Raw genomic sequence first — 22517 nt, forward strand, 5'->3', positions numbered from 1 at the left:
CCTCTGGACATGTTCTTGGAGATAAAAGTCTATGTATCTAGACACATTTTCACTTACACTGTTGATTGCGGAGATGATTGGTCTCCCGGGGGTAGGGGTCTGTCTTTTGTGAACTTTGGGGATCAAATACATATGTGGAATAACTGGATGCTCTTTAACCAGAAAATTGTACTCAGTAGAAGTGATCAGACTTTCTCTCTTGTAGCCTGATAGCATTTTCTTGATATTATCTTTGGCCTGTTTGTATTGAACCCCGTTACTGAGTACATAACAATTTTCGTTGTTTAACTGGCGTTTTGCCTCAGCAATGTATTGATCCCTTTGCCACACAACAATATTCCCTCCCTTGTCTGAGGGACAAACAATGATTTCTTGGTTCTTTGATAATTTATTCATAAGATTGTGGTATTCCGAGCACAAAGTGCAGGGATGCAAAAAAAGAACGTCGAACAGACGCGTTTCGGGCGTGAACGCCCTTGCTCACTGTTCATATATATCTTTTCAAGGTAGGTAGATGTGGAGTTTGTAAATCTGTACTTCCCTTTTTGCTAGCGCCTTTTGATATTTTGCCTGTCGATATCCTATCAACAATATTCCTGTATGTCGATATACTTGAGCTAAATGTTCAGTAGTACAACCATAAGACCATTGAGTTGTTTAGGGCCCAAAATTCTTAACCATCTGTATAGTAGGATAGCATCAAAGGAGAGGCCCAGACATGCTGGTTGGCAATGCAGAGTTGCAGATGACCAGAATTCCTATTTACTGACCAATCCACTTACCTAGGACTATTAAGAAATGTTGAAATTATGATTTTGAAGGAAATGTGAATAACATAGCATGGATATTGTCAGCATAATTTACAAGATCTATTCAAGACAGCCAACTGGGGCAGATTGACAGCAGAAAAAGAAAATTGGTGCTGCCTGAACAGTGGAACTCAAAATATATTGTATGCTGTTGGAGAAAAAGGTCTTTATCCAGCATAGTTGTACAATTATCAACATGGAAAACGGAATGCCATGGCTGACTGTGTGGGATGTTGCGGATTGTTATAAGTGGACTGAAGGGCCAACATAGTCTCTAAAGGGAATGCAGAAGTTTCTTTCCTTGAATTAGGACGTAGTGTGGTTTTGAAGTGTTCTAAAAAAGATTTAGGGGAATTTCAGGTCCGTTGTACGACAATAGCTTCCTACATCTGTGGAATCCAAATAGGATTTTAAGAGAGGTGTAAATATGTTTTCTTTAATTTTACCCCTTGCTTTACGGAGGCAATAATACATTTCTGAATTGCTGCTGCTTAACTCTGGGTTACCAATTATAGGCAGAGTGAGGCTTCAAAGTAAATGCTCATAGTGTTTCTGATCTGACACTGCTCCGATTTAACTTGTGACCTGCAGATTCGACAATTTTACTCAGGATATTGAGGATGGAAAATATCTGTCAACTTCCCCACCAGTTTTCAGCCTTTTCTCCTGTCTTTGTTTGAAAGCAGTAGAGGAGACTTATCTAGTAAAGCAAAGGAATTGATGTAAGATCTGTTCAGAGCCTGTGGCTTTGGAAGACTCTCCATGCTTTTCTTTTCTGAACCATAACACAAATCAAGATAAAGATCTTAGTAATGTTTACTGGTCACTTTTTCGGTCAAATTGAACATATCGGTACTATGAAGTAGATAAGAGCTTATGTTAGCAAGAAACATTTTGCTCTGATGTTGAGACAACCTCCAGCCATCAGATGAATAACTTTCGATTCGAGTTTTGTAACTTTTTTGGAGAAATTGTCTACTAACTCAGTTGGGATTAAGCAGTACATAAAAGGCTAGAAAACCGAATAGAGAGGTGAGAAGACAAATATTGGTACTTTGTTCTTGCTGTCTTTGCAAATATATTTTTGGGGAGAAAGTCCCTGATAACACATTATTTCCCTTGAATTAGACAGTGCTTCAAGATAATTGGTTCAGATGTTTACATTTCATTGAAGACCCTATTTATTATCAAGAAAACATAACACAGTATAATTTCTTGAATACGTAATACCTACATGAATGAATAATCTGCTACATAATAGAAAAGTGTTTTACCACCGACAGTTTTACTGTGTCAGCAGTTAAGTGTGTGGGTACGGACTGTCTTAGTTTAGTGTGTTTATATTCCCACAAGAGTTCAGTTGTGCAAAGTATGATGTATAGTAACAAATACATTTTAAGATATTTGAAATCATAAAAGATTACATAGATAATCTAATGTGGATGAACTAGTCAAGAGCGCTATTTGCAAAAGTGTGTCCTTTTTGCTTATGCCAAAGAAATTCTCTGCTAAATACCTGGAAGTACGTAATACTCTTTCATTATGAACAAGTGTGCATCCGTCATGGTTTCTCTTTAGTCTTTTCTAGCTCTGGTGAATCTTCTATCATCGTTTCCAGCTGTCTGTGAACTGATAGGCAAGCAGGATCTGCCAAACCGGGCCGAATACTCACTCCGTGAAGTACCAACTGGCATCATTGTAAGTATATTCATTTCTCAAAATGTACCATTTTTTTTAAATATAGGATGTATAATCGGACTAGCAGGGGTGTAGCTAAGCAAACAACCATGAAGGATTTGTTAAGGATGTTAACGGTGAGAAATAGGAAGCATGTTAACTATATTTGTGGTGACTGCTGTAGTTCAAACAAAAGCAATATTGAACTTAATTTGCTCTCCTTTCTCACATTTATGAAGAATGAGATAATGACCAACACGTTACTGCAAATAATTACAGTTCTTCAACACTCAAGTAAATGGGAAATAATAAGAGTAGGAACTTGGCTTGAATTTTGTCCAGGAAGTCAGAATTGGTTGGATAGGACTGGATGTCATGAATTTAAATAATTACATTTCTGGTAAACATGTCAGATTTTTTTCAACTTTATTATAGCCTTATAGGCCACCATAGCGGTCTATACCTACCAATTAAGGCCTGCTCCTACGTTAAAGGCCCGAGCCGGAAGCAAGGGTCTTAAACAAGGGAGCGGGCCTTTTTTGGCCAGTATAGCCCAGCTATGACAGGCTATAAGGCTATTAGAACATTCCGCAACTAGACGGCAGAATGTTTAAACAAATAAAACAAAGGCCTCACGGAGCCCGAGATGTTTAAAATCCCCTCGGGCTCTGTGAAGCCTTTGTTCACAGCAATAGCTGTGAAAGTCTAACTAAACATTGGAATGTTGCTGCTCCGGGCTTCTACCAGCCATTGGAGCCTGGAACACTCCATAGTTTTCAATGGAGTGCTAAACATTCCGATGTTCTGATAAATCAAGTGTCATACGCCTTCAGTTAAGGTCACTTGATATGTAGCAGCAATACAGATGATAACTTTGTGGAGCTCGAGGGTAAGCCAAGGAGCCCTGCTGGGGACAATGTGTTCATCTCCTACCCACAAAGGTCAGGATCTTTTGGGGCTCAGCGATTGGATTTTGCAAAGGGTAGGCCAGCACCAACAGTGTCTAAAATCGTTTTGTAAATGTTTTTAAGTTTGGAGCTACCAACCCCAGGCCAGAAGTGCTTGGAAATTGCTGAACAGAATTTAGATACATATTTCTCTTGTAATTTTTGTCTCAAAAGACAAGGAGCTGGATCACAAAACATTTTTAGGTCTTTCCTATGAGGAGCTTTTTGCTGTGTGCGGGTGAATCGTCTTGATACCCATACCAAAAGCATGCATTAGGATTTAGAGCTCCCATGTTCCTTATTGCTTACCATTGGTTTGCTTTATTGGCACTCTCGTTTGCTTGCTTCTTCTTCAGAGGCTTGCCTTCCTCTTCTTGTGTTTGTCCCTCACCTGGATAATAGCCTCTTTACCATCCTTTTATTTGGCTGATTTATGTCCTTCACTTCTCACATTTAGGTAACTATTTTTTATTTCCCTTTCAGCACTCTATAAAAGTTCATGTGTTTTCTAGCTCTCTTCTTCTTGTGCTGATTCCGTCCCCCAAATGGGGGCTCTGGTTAATTCCTCATCCCTCCCGATACTCCTCCTTTGCTTTCCCCCTCAAGCGCCACCATTTCTTCCTCACTCCCCTTCTCCCTGTTGCTTCCCGAACCTTTTACAGTCCCTAACACTTTTTTAAGATTAAGATTGTTTTTGGGGTTGGCCCAGCATCTGCTATTTGCTGCCCATCTGCTTTGTAAACAAAAAGTTATTTTGTGCTTCTAAATTGTTATTTTTTATTTACTAATTGAATAGCGTCCGCCATCATGTATCGATGATTAAGCAATGAGAGACAATAGTGGGAGATGGGTGCACCTGTAGGGAAGGATCCACTGCCAGCAGCAGCCGTCATCAAGTCTTTTGTTTTTCTTTTTTTGTTTTGCCGATGCTACACAGTATTGGCAAAAACGCATTGTATTATCGATGCTATACAACTTTGGCAAAAAGCATTGGGAAAGCCAATAGATCACAAAGGCAAGACTTATTGACTGTGCCAAAAATAGTTGGTCACTGTTACCTGACTAGTGAATAACCCAGTGCTGTGTACAAACACCATATAAGACTGTATCATGAAATCAAATTTGTGATAGTAATGGTAATATGTGACAAGAATCTTTATGCTTATTTAAGACATCGAACTGCAGGTTACGTACAGTTACATACAGTGACAACACCACCATAGTTCATTTTTAGAACACACCACAGTAAAACAAGATAAGCACAACACACAAATACAACACAAAAAAATGGAGAAACAAAACCATGCAAGACAAGTTAATGTGGAGCGCCAATCAAATGCTACACTAGAAAACAACACATTACCAGAACAATAGCCAAAACAAAATAACAAACTTGCACAATATAAAAGCGTAGCCACAGAACCACAAACAATTACAACACAGTAAGAACACAGCCTCACAGCACAGTAATACACAAACAAAAAACATCCCAATATATTTGAATAAAAACACAGTTCCAAATATCAGTTGTTTTGTGTAATTTTGTGTGTAGTTATTATGCTGTGGTTGTGTTTTTGTGTTGTGCATTGGAATTGTAATGTATTGCTGTTTTGTTGTGTTTTAGTGCTGTGTGCATTGCTGTGTTGTGTGATATTATCGGGGTTTTATGTTGTTACTGTTTTGTATTGGTTTGGTGTTGTGTTGCAGTCTACTGTGATTGGGTTATTGTGTAATATTTTTCCATTTTGTTGTTGTTGTGTGTTTGGGTTGTGTTTTGTATTGTCTTTTTGTCAAGTATTGTGTTCTTGTTATACTTGTTTTGCGTTGTATTCTGTTTATCTGATAGAGACTATTAGTTGTAGATTCCTTACCTTAGAATTCCCCAGCAGTACCCCTGTCTGTTGGTAGGTGGCGTCTTTCGGCTCCACGTCAGTTGTCGGTGTCGTGGGCGCCAGTATGACAATGCGGGACCTAAATAGACACCGCCAATGCACGCTGACGTCATTTCTTTCTTTTACTGCACCAGCCTAGGCGCTCATCCTGAGAGAACTAACCCGTAGCCGTTTTTTGGCTAGCTTTTTTCTACTTTTGTTGACTTCTTTTTCGAATCTTGGACTCCTGGTGCATCGAGGATGTCTCAGCATAGGACCAGCTTCAAGCCCTGTGGCTCCCGCCATCGGACAATGTCCGTCAAGGGTCCGTACCTCTGGTGCTTGGAGCGCGACCATGGCCCGAAGTCATGCTCCGAGTGCCAGCCCATGAATCAAAGGCTTTGCAGGAGTGGTCCCGAAACCTGTTGGAGGCCCGGCACTCGGCACCGCATAGCTCCCGTTCTCATTTAAGAGGAAGGTCCCGAGAACGGTCACAGAGCCCGCACTCCTCGTCGCATTCTAAGTCATCGGGAAGGTCAGGTAAGCACAAAAAGTAGTTGAAGAAGCACAGGCGTTCTTCGACTTATCCCCTTCCATCGGCTGATGTGACATGGTACTCTGAGCGTTGCTACTCGAAAGCTCCGTCTCCAGAGCCTCCTTCTGAGACGACTCCGCGCTGCCCTGCTTTTCCTCGAGCTGGAGCGTCTCCTGCCCAAATCCCAAAATTCACTGAGGCCCTGTACCCGCTGTTGCGCCTTGGGGCCCCGCTGAGTCAGTTGGGGAGGCCCTAGGCCTTCCACACTGGTGGCTTTGGCCCAGACTCCGATGGGCCCCCTTGGATTGATTAGCAGATCTGACTATACGCCGGTCGATCTTGCTCGACCTTTCCCAACATCGCCATCCGCGTCAACGCACCCGACACCAACTGCGTCCCTGGTTGACGTTGACCCCGACCCCATCCTTGTCTCCAAGGTGGATACGGAGCTGGACCAACGTCGATCGATGTCTGTTCCAGCACCAGAAGGGATTTTGTTCCTGTCTTCATCCCTAGTGCTGGTTTTATGTCACAAAAGGCACTGATGAGGAATGGGAGGGGCAGCTGGGCCCTTTAACTGACCAGCTTGACGACCCTGTGGACTGGCAGATGGACCTGGGTGAGGCCAGTAGTCTGGACACATTCCCTGACACTGGTCTGCTTTCTCCCCTTACTGTGATTATGGAGGAGGGAGCTTCCTACGTGGTGGTGGTGAAGGGCTGTCGAGGTCCTTGGCCCTGAGCTCCATTTGGTGGCAGTCAGGACTAACCTCCTGACAGAGGTGCTTCAACCTGTAGCTTCCACCTCAGAACCCCTTTTACCCTTCAATGAAGCCCTCCCGGATGTACTTCTGGGCACTTGGTCCAAGCCCAGCACAGGGGCTCCTGTGGACAGGACAATCACCCGACGCCACTGCCCCGCTCTAGGCGACCCAGCATTCCTTATGCAACATCCCTCCCCTGAGAGCTTGTTTGTCTGAGCCTCATCTTCAAAGGGTGCATTCCCTTCTGCACCTCCAGATAGGGAACACAAGAAACTGGACCACCTTGGGAAGAGGATGTTTTCTTACTCCAGCTTGGTATTACAGTCGGTGAATACTATATGCCTCTTGGGCCAAAACTCCCATACCATCTGGGATACGGTTGCGGAGGTGTTTCCTCAGTGCCAGTGGCTGTTCTTTCCCAGGCAGTTACGGATGGGAGAGGTCCATCAAAATTCACCATACATTGTGGACTGGACACCACCGAGACAGTGGGCAGAACGGTTACCTCATCGGAAGCACTCCGACTCTACGCCTAATTGAGGACTTCTGGCTTTTTTGAGGATGTCCAATCTACCTTGATGGACATAACCTATGATGATATTCAACTTTTTGGTGTGTCAGGCAGACTCCGTGCTTGAGCGCTCCAAGGAATCTCGAGCTACGGCCAGATCATTGGACCTCACAGCTACCTCCTGTCAATCTCAGTCTCCCTTTTGTCCCTTTCCTGGCTATGGAAGGGGAACCCAGCCATGTCCGGTCCAGCCCAGCCACTGAGTCATGCAAGCTGTCCAGCCTCTGCATGCCACAGATGTGGGACCCAGCATTCCCGTGGATCAGGGGGCCAGCGGGCGGGCCAATGGACCCTACCCCAACCCTCTGATCCAAACCTTCCTAATCTGACATTTCAGGCCACAATCAACCAGTCAGACGCATGATGCGCCATCTCTCCTCTGCAGACAGTCCATCACGTCAGACAGGTGGGTTCTGTAAATAGACCGAAGGGGCTACTCCTTCCCCTTCGTTCCTACCCCTCCCCCATGCCATCTTCTTACGACCACATGTCGGATAATCATCATTTGGCACTTCTCCGTGAGGAAGTTTCGTCTCTCTTGGCCAAAGGGGCCTTAGAGAGGGTCCCTGTGCCAGAAGTAGGGCATGGTCGTTATTCCCTCTACTTTCTGGTGCCCAAGAAGGACAAAGGCCTATGTCCAATCTTAGACCTCCGGACCCTTAACTTCTTCCTCCGGAAGGAGAAGTTCAAGATGCTCACTTTGGCCCAGGTCCTTTCTGCCCTCGACCCAGGAGACTGGAAGGTAGCGTTAGACTTGCAGGACGCTTATTTCCATATCCCCATCCTGCCTGCCGTCTGACTTTACTTACGGTTTATAGTGGGCCACGAGTACTTTAAGTTGACGGTGCTCCCCTTTGGCCTTACCAGTGCTCCCGGGTGTTCACAAAGGTGATAGCGGTGGTCGCAGCTTATCTGTGCAGATCAGGTGTGCCAGTCTTCCCCTCTCTCTGTGACTTGCTGTTGAAGGAGAGCTCGCCCCAAGCTGTCGTCTCCCACCTCCAGACTACGGCGGACCTCCAGCACTCGCTGGAGTTCACTTTTAATGTGGCGAAGTCACACCTGACTCCCTCTCAGACACTCCCTTTCATCAGAGTGGTTCTGGACACAGTGCAGTTTCAGGCCTATCCTCCCGAGCAGTGAGTCTGAAATATTCAGGCTATGATACTGATGTTTCAGCCTCTATCCCATATTTCATTGAGAATTACTCAATTTGCTGGACCTTATGGCCTCCTGCTGGTGGATCATGCTAGGTGGCATATGCAGGCTCTGTAGTGGGACCTGAAATTTCAGGGGGCGCAGCATCAGGGGAATCTTTCCGACTACATCCAGATCTCAGAGGGAACTGATTAACAACTGCAGTGATGGCTAACAAACCAAGATGGGGTCAGAGGCTGATCCCTCTCCCTTCTCCAACAAGATTTAACAGTGGGGACAGATGCGTCTCTCCTGGGATGGGGCTGCCATCTGGAAGAAGAAGAGATCCGAGTCATCTGGTCTGCCGTGGGGTCCAGTCTCCATATCAACCTTCTGGAGCTCCGGGTGATCAGACTGGCCCTGAAGGCATTTATTCCCTCTCTCAAAGGGAAAGTGGTGCAGGTGTTAGCGGACAACACTGGCATACAGTAGTGCAGCAAACAGGGCGGATGGGGTCGTGGACCCTTTGTCAGGAGGCTCGCTGCCTCTGGACATGACTAGAACATCAGGGTATAACCCTGGTGGTTCAACACCTGGTGGGTACTCTGAACGCCTGAGCAGACAAATTCAGCCGTCGGTGCCTGGTCGATCACGTTTGGTGTCTCCATCTGGAGGTGGCGCAATGTCTCTTTTAGAGGTGGGGAGAGCCTTGGTTAGATCTGTTCGCCTCTGAAGAGAACATGCAATGTCAGCAGTATTGCGCGTTTGAGTTTCCAAGGCCGCTCGCTTGGCGATGCCGTTCGTTGCGAGTGGAGCTTCGGCCTTCTGTATGCCGTTCCACCTATACCACTTCTGCCATGAGTGCTCCAGGAGCTCAAGCACAACTGGGCTCAAGTCATTGTTGTGGCTTCGGATTGGGCACAAAGAATCTGGTATTATGACCTTCTGAACATGGCCATCGATCCTCCGTTCAGAGTGCCACTTCAGGAGGATCTTCTGTCGCATCAGCAGGTAATGGTTCTTCACCCGAACCTGTGGAGCCTCCACCTCCTTACCATGGAGATTGAGTGGCGACATTTGACAGCTTTCGACCTTGCTCCCAAAGTCTGTGATGTCATCTTGGCAGCCAGTCGTCCCTCCACTAAATCGCTATATACCTGTAGATGGAACACATTTGTGAAATGGTGCACAGCAAAGGCTGTTGATCCCCTATCTGCCCCTCTTTCAGAGGTCCTCTTGTACATAGTTTCTTTGTCCCAGCAGGGTTCTGCCTTGGGCACCATTAAGTTAACTTGCTACTATCTCTGCCTTTCTGAGAATTCCATATCAGCCTTCCTTGTTCAAGTCTCCCATTGCAAATAGGTTCCTTAAGGGCCTTACTCATTGGTTTTCTCCGTCCATTTTCATTATGCTCCAGTGGGATTTAAATTTGGTTTCAACTTTTCTTGTGTGTGCTCCATTTGAGCCTCTTCATAATTGCCCTCTCAGGCTTCTGAGTCTTAAAACTGCTTTTCTTATTGCCATCTCTTCTGCTTGCTGAGTTAGCGAGCTTCAGGTTCTGTCTTCCAAGCCTTCTTATCTGTCTGTCCATCTGGATAAAGTGGTGCTTCGAACTAAAGCTTTGTTCCTCCCTAAAGTAGTCACGCCCTTTCATGTGGGACAATCCATCATTCTGCCCACCTTTTACCCACCCCTGCATCCCTCCAAGGAAGAGGAGAGACTCAACCGCCTGGACCCAAAACGTGTGTTGTCTTTTTATCTTTATAACACCAAAAACTTCTGGGTGGACGATCAACTCTTCATTGACTATGCAGGTGCCAAAAATGTCGAGCTGTGCAAAAACGGACCATCTCTCGATGGGTTGTCCTCTGCATTAAAATATACTATGCAGTGGCGGAGAATGAACCTCCTGTGGGGTTGCGTGCTCACTCCACTAGAGCAACAGCGGCAACAACTGCGTTAGCACGTGGAGTCCAAGTCCTTGATAACTGTCAGGCAGCGACGTGGGCATCCCTGCATATATTTAGCAGACGCCACTGCCTGGACACCAAGTCCGGAGGGAATAGGTACTTTGCCCGTTCGGTCCTCCAGGACTTTCTGGTGTAATCTTGATTTGCAGACCCTCCTCCGGGGTTGGTATTACTGGGATATCTATTCTAAGGTAAAGAATCTACAACTAATAGTCTGTATCAGATGAACAAGTCACTTACCTTCTGTAACAATGTGTCTGGTAGAGACATATATTAGTAGTAGATGCTTACTGCCTCACCCATCCTCCCCACTCTGCGAACTGATTTCTAGAGATAGGGACTCCCCTTAAGGGCCCTAGTTTTGATGCACCAGTGGTTAGTGTCTTTCATTGCTCTATGCTTATGGTGTGGAAAGTCGCGTTAAGAACTGACGTCAGCGCGCATGGCCGGTGTTTATATAGGTCTTTCAACGTCATCTCTGCGCCCACGACTGACGCCGGATGCGGTGCCGACTGACGCTACCTACTGACATGCAGGTGTACTACTGTTGAAAAATCTTCGGATCCAGACTGACGCCTAGGGGAAATTCAAAGGTAAGAAATCTACAACTAATATATATCTCTACCACATACATTGTTACCGAAGGTAAGTAACTTGTTCTTCATGTGTTTTGTTGGTGGCGTTTTCTGTTGATTTGGAACTTTTGGTTTATTTAAGTGTTTCACTCTTTTGTTAAACTGTGGGTGGATTGTCATTCTGTAGTGCATTATATTACCTTTTGTTTTAATTTCCTTGTTATTATTTTTCAATTGGATTGCGTTATTTACTTCCTTTCTGGCAACAAATGCTGCTACTTCTTCAACTTAAAGCAGCGCATTCTATGAAAGCTTCAAAGAAAAACAACCATTTATCTCCACCAAAGATAATAATATGCCATTGCTGCAGCTCAACCACAATATATGATGAGGCTTCATTCGAAAACTGTGTGACAAACGATACCTTAGTGTAGTAATTCCCAATGTCAACTTTTGTGATCTCGCCCTTTGCTCTTGGTGATAAATAATTTTTCTACCAAAAACGCCAACAGATTTTGTACATCTTCTCTATTTGTGCTTGTCGCATGTTCTCCAAATTCAACTTCCTGAACTGCAGATTCAATTCATGCCTTATTCTGAGAAGAGATGCGGCTGGTAAAAGAGCTCTCTTTAGGGTGGGAAGCTTCCTCTGGTGTACTCTGAAGTCTGATAGATCAGTCCTAATGGCCTGTACTGTGAAACAACCACTTAATAGTCTGGTGTCTACAGTAGGCATGCGGGCCTTAACTCCAGCTCCAGTGGGTGGATGGCAGGAGTCAAACAGAAGCTTCTATTCCTTTAGAAACCCTGCAGATGAACTATGGGATTTCAAACTCTTCACATCAGAGCACAACATGGAACAAAGAAAGCAAATCCGTCAGACAAAAACCTTATTGGCATTTTAGGCTACTCTTATTCACAGACCTTTATAGGAGGTTTTACATTGTAATGTCAAATATCCACACTGCCTAAATGATTTACACCGCTAAGGTTACTAGAATAGGTAAGGGTGGCTTAAAGTGCTCAGTTTGTAATAAAAATATATTTTTTTAAACAAAAGTGCCGGGGAGGTCATCGGGAGGCCACTGCAGCTTGCACCACACATTACCCCTCCACGTGCTGCCAATAGCAATACCAACACAATTACTAATTATCACACTCCTACAAGTTTGACTCAGGCCTTCGAAGCTATAAGAATGGCTTGGGTAGCAGTCAGTAGCCATTTTTAATGTATAGTGAATTAATAAACAATGTTGTGCTTGTGAGAAGTTGGCCCGATATGCAACGTTCGCTATTCTAGCGACCGCTATGTATCGTTCCAACGACCCTTATGGTGATTGGTTGTAAGTCAACCTTAGACCAGCTATCCTAGTAGCGTGGATACGAGCAGTCTTCGGGCTAAACTCTAGAGGGCGTGTTAAGCCAGCTGTTATACCATCACATACCCCTTGAACCCCAAGTGAAAGGACACCACACAAGTGTTATGAAAATAAACAGAATATTTATTAAGAATCACAACAGCCCTGGACTCTTTATGAGGACAGGGTACTAAGCACAAACCAAAACTCTTAGGAGAATACTTCAAGTGCACAATTTAAACAAGTGTCCGGGGACACGGGAAGTTTAGTGGTCTCGGGCGAACCCGATAAGGCAAGTCGGAAGCGAGGGACTCGGGACCCTAGAGTAAGGAGGCTATGCAGGCACCGAAATGCCGAGGTTACCTAGCCACGAGGGCTGCGGCTGCACAAGTCTTACAGGCGTCGGGGTCTTCGCTGACGAGCCAGGAGCCGGAAGAAAAGGAGTTGCTGGCCGGCGACCAGTGCTGAATAGTTCGTAGAGATCCAAGCCTGGATCAGAGATCGGTGATACCTGAAAGCAGAGGGGACCAAGTTCGTACTACTAGCCAGTAGTCAGAGGGTACCAGGAAGGCACCGAGTGGCCGTCACCTCGACCAGGTGAGTGGGCGACGCTAGGCTCTGCAGTCTCACGGACCAGGAGGCGTTGTCGGCGACCAGGATGGAGGTGCGAGCTGTCCCACGAAGGTTGATGCTGTCGGCGTCGCTGGGCCCAGGATTGGGGCAACAAGCCTTGGCAGATTTCAGGGCCACGTGGTGGGCCTAAAATGGCGTCTTGAGTGGACCGGGAGGGTCCGGGGTGCTCCTCTCAAAGATGGAAGCAAAGGCCAGTCTGGAGCAACCAGACCAGCAGCGTTGGTTATCGGGTGTCGTCAAAGAAGGGCACAAGCCAGCGGCTGGTGACCAGACAACGTACTGAGCAGCGAGCAGAAGGGCCCCACGCAGATCGTGGAGATGCTGGGAGACTGCACTTCGGTGCTGGAGCGGCTCAGGGTCGGGGTTTCTCGGACCCCAGAGCACTCACCAGAGAATTGCTTCGATGGTCGTGCTGATTAAGAAAGCGTGCAGGTTTTGTTGATGGCCGGTCCCTCGAGGTCTCGTCGCACCCACAGATCACAGCTGAGCTGATGACGTGGGTAGAGGTCAGAGGTGCCAGGGAAGCCGGTTCTCGTCGAGCTGGGCTGTCGGATTCCTTGAGGAAGGACTTGCAGCAAACCGCAGAGTTCTTAGATGGTGCCCGCTGGTGCGGGGTGACTACTCCTTAGCCACAAGGGAGAAATCTTGAGAAGAGTCTCGAAGTCCTTTCGTAGAAAGTATTCTTGATTCAAAGATGATCTAATTTGGAAGGGTCCCCGCTCCGGCCTTTATCCTAAAGAAAGGGGTGGGTACATGACTAGGTCCTGCCCTAAGGGTGGGACCAGGAAGGGGGGTAGTTACACCCCTCTCCCCTGCCGGACTGTCCCCAGGTCAGGGGCTGGCGCCCCTGGAACTGGTTCTGACCGGCAGATGCGTAGTGAGCACCGGGGTGCCACTCCGCAATCACCTTCTCGCAAAGCCCTATCTACCCAGAATACACAAACCCTGTCTGGGACGGTGCGAACACCGCCCTTGACAGGAAACCCTTTGTCCAAGCTCTCCTCGCCTGGAGGACTCCCAGCAGCAGGAGGTCAGACTCGTGTCTGTGGTGGCAGCATCCATTTTGTGGAGCTGAGGCTTTAGTTAACTTTAACCGGGGTTCACAGTTACATACATGTCGTGTCCCTCTAGAAGGGCGGAATGCTAACCTCGTTGCCAGAATTGGTGAGGGGGTAGCATCCCGATTCGTATGACACCTTACTTGACATGTCTGGATAACGCAATACCGAAGTTACCGATATGGCACGCGTTATCATGGAACAGCCATTGGGTCTTGGTTCCGCCAGCTGCAACCGGGCTCGGCTCGGGCCAGAACCCAATTCACACGATTCCAAGCACTCTGCCTTCAGGATTGTCAAGGCCTGCCATAGGAGTGTCTGATAGGAACTCGGGTGTCCATTGTGTGGTTAGATATAGGGCTACTATACCTAAAGCAACGAGCGGGTACGCTACGTTGCCCCAGCTGTCGTGCAGCCAGTTGTGTCAGATTTAGATGGCCATCCAGGGGTGGCATAATACATGCTTCAGCCCCTGGTAGGCCCTGGGTACACCGATGCCCTGAGTTACAGGGTCTGACAGGGTGGCCCAGTTCCAATTGGGTAATGCACCTAAGGTACAGGCATCAATTTAGAGAGAGAACAGCTAGGCGGTGGGTCTGATTAGCAGGCCCGCAGCCCGAGAAAGTCGTAAACCAGTGAAACAAAAGCAAAAAGTCCGGGTGATCATAGGATTGCAGACCCTACTCTCCTACATGACCCCCCCCCCCAAACGTTGGGACAATAAGCTAACCTTGACCAGGTGAGTCTTCTTGTTCTAAGTGGAAATACCTGGAGAGCCCATCTGCATTGCCATGATCAGTACCAGGTCTAAGCTCCACTGTGAAGTCCATCCCCTGTAGGGAAATGGACCACCTAAGCAGTTTGGGGTTTTCACCCTTCATCTGATTTAGCCATAAGAGGGGCTTATGGTCGGTCTGAATTTTGAAATGAGTGCCAAACAAGTACGGCCTCAGTTTCTTCAGGGCCCACACCACAGCGAAGGCCTCCCTCTCTATAGCTGACCAATTTTTCTCTCTGGGGGTCAGCCGTCTGCTTATAAAAGCAATGGGCTGGTCATTACCATCAAAATTCAGTTGAGATAGAACAGCTCCCACACCCAACTCAGAAGCATCTGTTTGGACAATGAATGGTTTGGAGTAGTCTGGACTCTTGAGGATAGGTGCCGTGCACATGGCCTGTTTTAGGTCATCGAATGCTTTTTGACAGCTCGCTGTCCACTGAACCTTTTTTGGCATTTTCTTACTCGTCAGTTCATTGAGCGGAGTCACAATCGATCCGTAATTTCTGACGAACTTCCGGTAGTAACCAGTCAGGCCCAAGAAAGCTCGAACCTGAGTCTGGGTGGTTGGAGGAGCCCAGTCCCTGATTGACTGTATCTTGCTCTCCAGTGGCTGAACTTGACCTCCCCCGACGAGGTGGCCCAAGTATACAACCTGTGTCTGCCCTATCTGGCACTTGGTAGCCTTGATAGTGACACCTGCCGCTTGCAGAGCCTCTAACACTTTCCGCAGGTGGACCAGGTGATCCTCCCAGGTGGAGCTAAAGACAGCAATATCGTCAAGATACGCCGCACAGAAGTCGTCCAGCCCAGTGAGAACGTGATTCACCAACCGTTGGAAGGTGGCAGGTGCATTTTTCAAATCAAAGGGCATCACCACAAACTGGTAGTGCCCACCCGGGGTAGAAAATGCGGTCTTGGGCTTGGCGTCCTCAGCTAACCTGATTTGCCAATACCCAGCTGTCAGGTCAAACGTACTTAAGTAGTTGGCCGAAGCCAATCTATCGATAAGCTCGTCTGCCCTTGGTATTGGGTGGGCATCAGTCTTAGTGACTGCATTGAGACCCCGGTAGTCTACGCAGAACCTCATCTCTTTCTTACCGCCCGGGGTGTGAGGTTTCGGCACTAGAACTACGGGACTAGCCCAGGGGCTGTCCGAGGGTTCAATGACTCCCAGCTCCAACATTTTCTGCACTTCGTTCTTGATGCAGTCTCTAACGTGATCTGGCTGCCGGTAGATTTTACTCTTCACGGGCAAGCTGTCACCAGTGTCGACCTCATGGGTGCACCAATTGGTCTGACTGGGTGTTAGAGAGAACATATGCCGGAAGGATTGAAGAACCTGTTTACAATCCTCCTGTTGATGTTCGGAGAGGCTGCCACAAAAGACAACACCATCTACCGATCCATCGTCAGGATTCTGAGTGAGCAGGTCGGGGAGAGGGTCACTCTCCTCCTCCTGTCCCTCATCCATGGCCATGAGCAAACTCATGTCCTTCCTGTCGACATATGCCTTGAGCCTGTTGACATGGAGCACCCTGTGGGGGCTCCGGGGAGTTCCCAGGTCTACCAGGTAGGTGACCTCTCCCTTTTTCTCCAGGATGGTGTAGGGCCCGGACCATTTGTCCTTGAGTGCTGCCGGGGCCACTGGCTCCAGCACCCACACCTTCTGTCCGGGCTGATAAACAGTCAAGACAGCCTTTTGGTCATGCCAAGTTTTTTGGAGTTCCTGGCTGGCCTTAAGGTTTTCGGATGCCTTCTCCATGTACTCAGCCATCCGCGAGCGGAGGCCCAGCACATAGTCCACTATGCTGGTTGCAGGCTTTTTGAGAGGTCTCTCCCATCCTTCCTTCACCAAACACAGGGGTCCTCTCACAGGATGCCCGTACAAAAGTTCAAAAGGGCTGTAGCCAACACCCTTCTGTGGGACTTCTCTGTAAGCGAATAAAAGGCAGGGGATCAGGACGTCCCATCTACGCCGAAGCTTTTCAGGTAGTCCGTGAATCATCCCTTTCAGGGGCCTGTTGAATCTCTCAACAAGCCCATTGCATTGTGGATGATAGGGTGTAGTGAATTTGTAGTTGACACCACATTCCTTCCACATAGCAGTTAAGTAGCTCGACATGAAGTTTGCACCCCTGTCGGAGACGACCTCCTTAGGGAAGCCCACTCTGGAGAATACTCCAACTAGGGCTCGTGCCACAACAGGCGCTGTAGTGGTCCTAAGGGGAATAGCTTCAGGATACCTGGTGGCATGATCCACTACCACCAGTATAAACTTGTGCCCTGATGTTGTTGGCGGTTCCATGGGACCGACGATGTCAATCCCCACCCGTTCAAAGGGCACCCCCACCACAGGCATTGGTATAAGGGGGGCCTTCGTTGTGCCACCTGACTTACCACTGGTTTGGCAAGTGACACAGGAGCGGCAAAACTCCTTGGTATCTTCGTTCATGTGAGGCCAGTGAAAGTGTGAGACAAGCCTGTCCCACGTCTTCGTCTGGCCTCAGTGTCCTGCTAAAGGAATCTCGTGGGCCAAGGTAAGGAGGAAACCACGCTGAGACAAGGGGACGACCAGCCTCCTGGTCATGCCAGGCTTGGGGTCTCTTGCCTCAGTGTACAGGAGTCCATCTTCCCAGTATACCTTGTGGGTACCTGTGGCGTTCCCAGCAGCCTCAGCAGCAGCCTGCTGTCTGAGGGGTTCAAGAGAAGGGCAGCCGAACTGGTCCTTCCCCAGGTCCTCTCGTGTGGGTCCCCCTGAGCCCAGAAACTCAGCTTGATCAAGTTCGAGTTCTTTAGGTTCAGTTTCCCGCAATTCTTGGAGGTCAGCCTCCTCTGAGTCCTGATCCTCGGCCTGGGGCAAGGGGGAAGGCGAAGCCTTAACCCGACTGCTCCTCTTCTTGGGAGGTGTCTGGTCCGTTGTTCCAGGATCCAGCACCTGCTCAGTGGGGCATCGTCTGACCTGTGACCTGGTCACAGCAAACACGTGTGCTGGCAAGCCTAACATCTCCATGTGAGTCCGTTGCTCCACTTCTGACCATCGTGATGACTCCAAATCATTGCCCAACAAGCAATCCACTGGGAGGTCTGAACTAACAACAACCTTTTTCTGGCCATTTACCCCTCCCCAGGAGAAAGCAACAATCGCCATACTATGACTGGTAGTGGCGTTGCTGGCATTGGTCACCAGGAATTCTGTACCTGGCATGATCTGTCCAGGGTCCACAAAGTTAGGCGTCACCATGGTGACGCTGGCACAAGTGTCCCTATAGGCCTTAGCCATTCTTCCATTTATTAAAGGCGTCTGTCGGTATTTGCCCAAAGTATTGGGACTGATATCAGGGGATATATCCACATCCCCTGTACAGACAAGGACAGCCTGAGTGAGTGTACCAGCTAAGCCGTCACACCCCTCAGAACCCAAGGTTAACCCAACTAGTCCCTTGGGAGGCGCACTACTACTGCTGGCTGTACTAGGGGGCACAGGTGCCGTAGGGGCTGCAGTAGCAGGAGTCTGCCCTCCTTTCTTGGTGCACTCACTAAACCAGTGAGTTTTACTTTTACAGTATTGGCACCACCTTTTCGATTGACCTTCTTGATTCTTCTTTTTCTGGGAAGCCTGACCCCCCCCCCCCCCCCCCCCCCTCTTTGGGTTGTTGGGGACCTGTCGAAGACTTCTGGTCAGTTTGTTCCCCTTTCGAATCTTTACCCTTCTGGTCTGCTTTCTTCTGACCACCCTGGTTCTGGCCCTGGTTTTGCTTAACCCTCGTTCTGACCCATCTGTCTGCCTTCTTTCCCAATTCTTGGGGAGAGGTCAGATCCGAGTCGACAAGGTGCTGATGCAACAACTGGTTCTGACAATTGTTTAAAATCTGTTCTCGCATGATCAAATTATACAATCCTTGGTAATCAGTAACCTTACTGCCCAGCAACCAGCCCTCAAAAGCCTTAGTGGCACAATCAACGAAATTAGACCAGTCCTGAGACTGAGTTTTCTGGGTATCCCTGAACAGCAACCTGTACTGCTCAGTGGTTAGGCCGAACCCATCAATCAGTGTGTTCTTCAGGATCTGGTAATTGTTAGCGTCCTCGACCCTTGTGGTGAGGAGCTTATCTCTACCTTTACCTTCAAAGGAGAGCCACAAGATAGCTGCCCACTGACTCTGGGGGACGCACTGTACAGTGCAGGCCCGCTCCAAAGCAGTAATCCACTTGTGGATGTCGTCCCCTTGCTTAAAGGGGGGCACTATCTTATTCAGGTGCTTAGTGTCTAAACTCCTGGGTTCCCGTGGGGGAATGCTGCCACCAGTGGGAATCGTCCCACTCAACTCTTGCTCTCGGGCAAAGGCGAGTCTCTCTTTGGCTAGGGCAAGTTCTTCCCTTTCGATCCGCAGATTGACTTCCCGCTCCTTTGCTTCGTACATTCTCCTCTGAGGTGATGTCATCCCTCTTCGAGCAGAACCTCGAGAGCCATTGGTTCGAGCGGATCTGTTAGAGCCTCTCGACAGAGACCTAACTCGTCCGTTCCCAATGTTAAGCTGGCCCGAGAGAGGCCCCAGGGGTCTCCTAGTACCAAACTCGTGCCGGCTTAAGTTGTCCTGAGTTAGCTGACTAACTATGACTGGACCTTTGTCTGCCTCGTCCCCAGATGTCTCTGGTTCCTCGTCCTCTTCTTCGCCCTCGGCAGAGAGATGGATAAGGTCAGGGTCACCTCGGGTTCCCTCGAGGGGAGGCATTTCCATTTCGGGATGAGAAGGGTCGGTGTTACCCGGCATCATAAGTCTCCAAGAGACCAATCAGAAACGGAATGGTAGGGTTTGCACCCTGCTTAATCTTTCGAGGCGTACAGATCTGTCGCATCTCATGAAAGCTAAGCGCAGCATATCTGGAGGTGACCTGTGGAAGGTCGACTGACACGAGGGGAGACTCAGAGTTTCCGCCTTTGTCCGACATGCTGTTTCTAGTGTGGTGTAAGTGATGCACCTACCTACACTATGGGTTTACCTACTGAGCCCTTGCTAAGAGTTGCAGCCAAGGTGTGCTAAGCCTTGAAGAGCTACAACAGCTGGTTCAGTAGAACTCAGAGTATTCTAAGCTAGGTTATATGTACCTGGAGTACTTATGCGATCTTTCACAAGATGTTCTTAGGATACGCGTGGTAAAACAACAGCAAGCTCAAATCCCACCGCTGCCACCAATGTGAGAAGTTGGCCCGATATGCAACGTTCGCTATTCTAGCGACCGCTATGTATCGTTCCAACGACCCTTATGGTGATTGGTTGTAAGTCAACCTTAGACCAGCTATCCTAGTAACGTGGATACGAGCAGTCTTCGGGCTAAACTCTAGAGGGCGTGTTAAGCCAGCTGTTATACCATCACATACCCCTTGAACCCCAAGTGAAAGGACACCACACAAGTGTTATGAAAATAAACAGAATATTTATTAAGAATCACAACAGCCCTGGACTCTTTATGAGGACAGGGTACTAAGCACAAACCAAAACTCTAAGGAGAATACTTCAAGTGCACAATTTAAACAAGTGTCCGGGGACACGGGAAGTTTAGTGGTCTCGGGCGGACCCGATAAGGCAAGTCGGAAGCGAGGGACTCGGGACCCTAGAGTAAGGAGGCTATGCAGGCATCGAAATGCCGAGGTTACCTAGCCACGAGGGCTGCGGCTGCACAAGTCTTACAGGCGTCGGGGTCTTCGCTGACGAGCCAGGAGCCGGAAGAAAAGGAGTTGCTGGCCGGCGACCAGTGCTGAATAGTTCGTAGAGATCCAAGCCTGGATCAGAGATCGGTGATACCTGAAAGCAGAGGGGACCAAGTTCGTACTACTAGCCAGTAGTCAGAGGGTACCAGGAAGGCACCGGTTGGCCGTCACCTCGACTAGGTGAGTGGGCGACGCTAGGCTCTGCAGTCTCACGGACCAGGAGGCGTTGTCGGCGACCAGGATGGAGGTGCGAGCTGTCCCACGAAGGTTGATGCTGTCGGCGTCGCTGGGCCCAGGATTGGGGCAACAAGCCTTGGCAGATTTCAGGGCCACGTGGTGGGCCTAAAATGGCGTCTTGAGTGGACCGGGAGGGTCCGGGGTGCTCCTCTCAAAGATGGAAGCAAAGGCCAGTCTATAGCAACCAGACCAGCAGCGTTGGTTATCGGGTGTCGTCAAAGAAGGGCACAAGCCAGCGGCTTGTGACCAGACAACGTACTGAGCAGCGAGCAGAAGGGCCCCACGCAGATCGTGGAGATGCTGGGAGACTGCACTTCGGTGCTGGAGCGGCTCAGGGTCGGGGTTTCTCGGACCCCAGAGCACTCACCAGAGAATTGCTTCGATGGTCGTGCTGATTAAGAAAGCGTGCAGGTTTTGTTGATGGCCGGTCCCTCGAGGTCTCGTCGCACCCACAGATCACAGCTGAGCTGATGACGTGGGTAGAGGTCAGAGGTGCCAGGGAAGCCGGTTCTCGTCGAGCTGGGCTGTCGGATTCCTTGAGGAAGGACTTGCAGCAAACCGCAGAGTTCTTAGATGGTGCCCGCTGGTGCGGGGTGACTACTCCTTAGCCACAAGGGAGAAATCTTGAGAAGAGTCTCGAAGTCCTTTCGTAGAAAGTATTCTTGATTCAAAGATGATCTAATTTGGAAGGGTCCCCGCTCCGGCCTTTATCCTAAAGAAAGGGGTGGGTACATGACTAGGTCCTGCCCTAAGGGTGGGACCAGGAAGGGGGGTAGTTACACCCCTCTCCCCTGCCGGACTGTCCCCAGGTCAGGGGCTGGCGCCCCTGGAACTGGTTCTGACCGGCAGATGCGTAGTGAGCACCGGGGTGCCACTCCGCAGTCACCTTCTCGCAAAGCCCTATCTACCCAGAATACACAAACCCTGTCTGGGACGGTGCGAACACCGCCCTTGACAGGAAACCCTTTGTCCAAGCTCTCCTCGCTGGGAGGACTCCCAGCAGCAGGAGGTCAGACTCGTGTCTGTGGTGGCAGCATCCATTTTGTGGAGCTGAGGCTTTAGTTAACTTTAACCGGGGTTCACAGTTACATACATGTCGTGTCCCTCTAGAAGGGCGGAATGCTAACCTCGTCGCCAGAATTGGTGAGGGGGTAGCATCCCGATTCGTATGACACCTTACTTGACATGTCTGGATAACGCAATACCGAAGTTACCGATATGGCACGCGTTATCATGGAACAGCCATTGGGTCTTGGTTCCGGCAGCTGCAACCGGGCTCGGCTCGGGCCAGAACCCAATTCACACGATTCCAAGCACTCTGCCTTCAGGATTGTCAAGGCCTGCCATAGGAGTGTCTGATAGGAACTCGGGTGTCCATTGTGTGGTTAGATATAGGGCTACTATACCTAAAGCAACGAGCGGGTACGCTACGTTGCCCCAGCTGTCGTGCAGCCAGTTGTGTCAGATTTAGATGGCCATCCAGGGGTGGCATAATACATGCTTCAGCCCCTGGTAGGCCCTGGGTACACCGATGCCCTGAGTTACAGGGTCTAACAGGGTGGCCCAGTTCCAATTGGGTAATGCACCTAAGGTACAGGCATCAATTTAGAGAGAGAACAGCTAGGCGGTGGGTCTGATTAGCAGGCCCGCAGCCCGAGAAAGTCGTAAACCAGTGAAACAAAAGCAAAAAGTCCGGGTGATCATAGGATTGCAGACCCTACTCTCCTACAGTGCTCATCTTTAAATTAGAAAGTGCCACTGTGTGATGGAGTGTTACAGACCAGGCGTTGATAATTAAGAAACCACTGGCTCAAATTGCGCAGTGTGGGGCTAACATATATAAATGCAATGTATCTAGAACGTAATTGTTTTTTCACAAACATCAGTG

General features: G+C 48.7%; 1 protein-coding gene across 1 annotated transcript in view; it reads left to right on the forward strand.

Moving 5' to 3' along the window:
* TBC1D32 (TBC1 domain family member 32) overlaps window positions 1-22517 on the forward strand; it is a 959368-nt gene that overhangs the window by 512260 nt on the left and 424591 nt on the right. Inside the window, exon 22 of the mRNA XM_086926728.1 lies at window positions 2388-2507. Within this exon, the coding sequence (XP_086782854.1) occupies window positions 2388-2507 (120 nt within the window). The remainder of the gene's footprint in view (window positions 1-2387; window positions 2508-22517) is intronic.

The sequence above is a fragment of the Lissotriton vulgaris genome, chromosome 6, assembly GCF_964263255.1.
Source record: "Lissotriton vulgaris chromosome 6, aLisVul1.2, whole genome shotgun sequence".
NCBI classification, from domain to species: Eukaryota; Metazoa; Chordata; class Amphibia; order Caudata; family Salamandridae; genus Lissotriton; species Lissotriton vulgaris.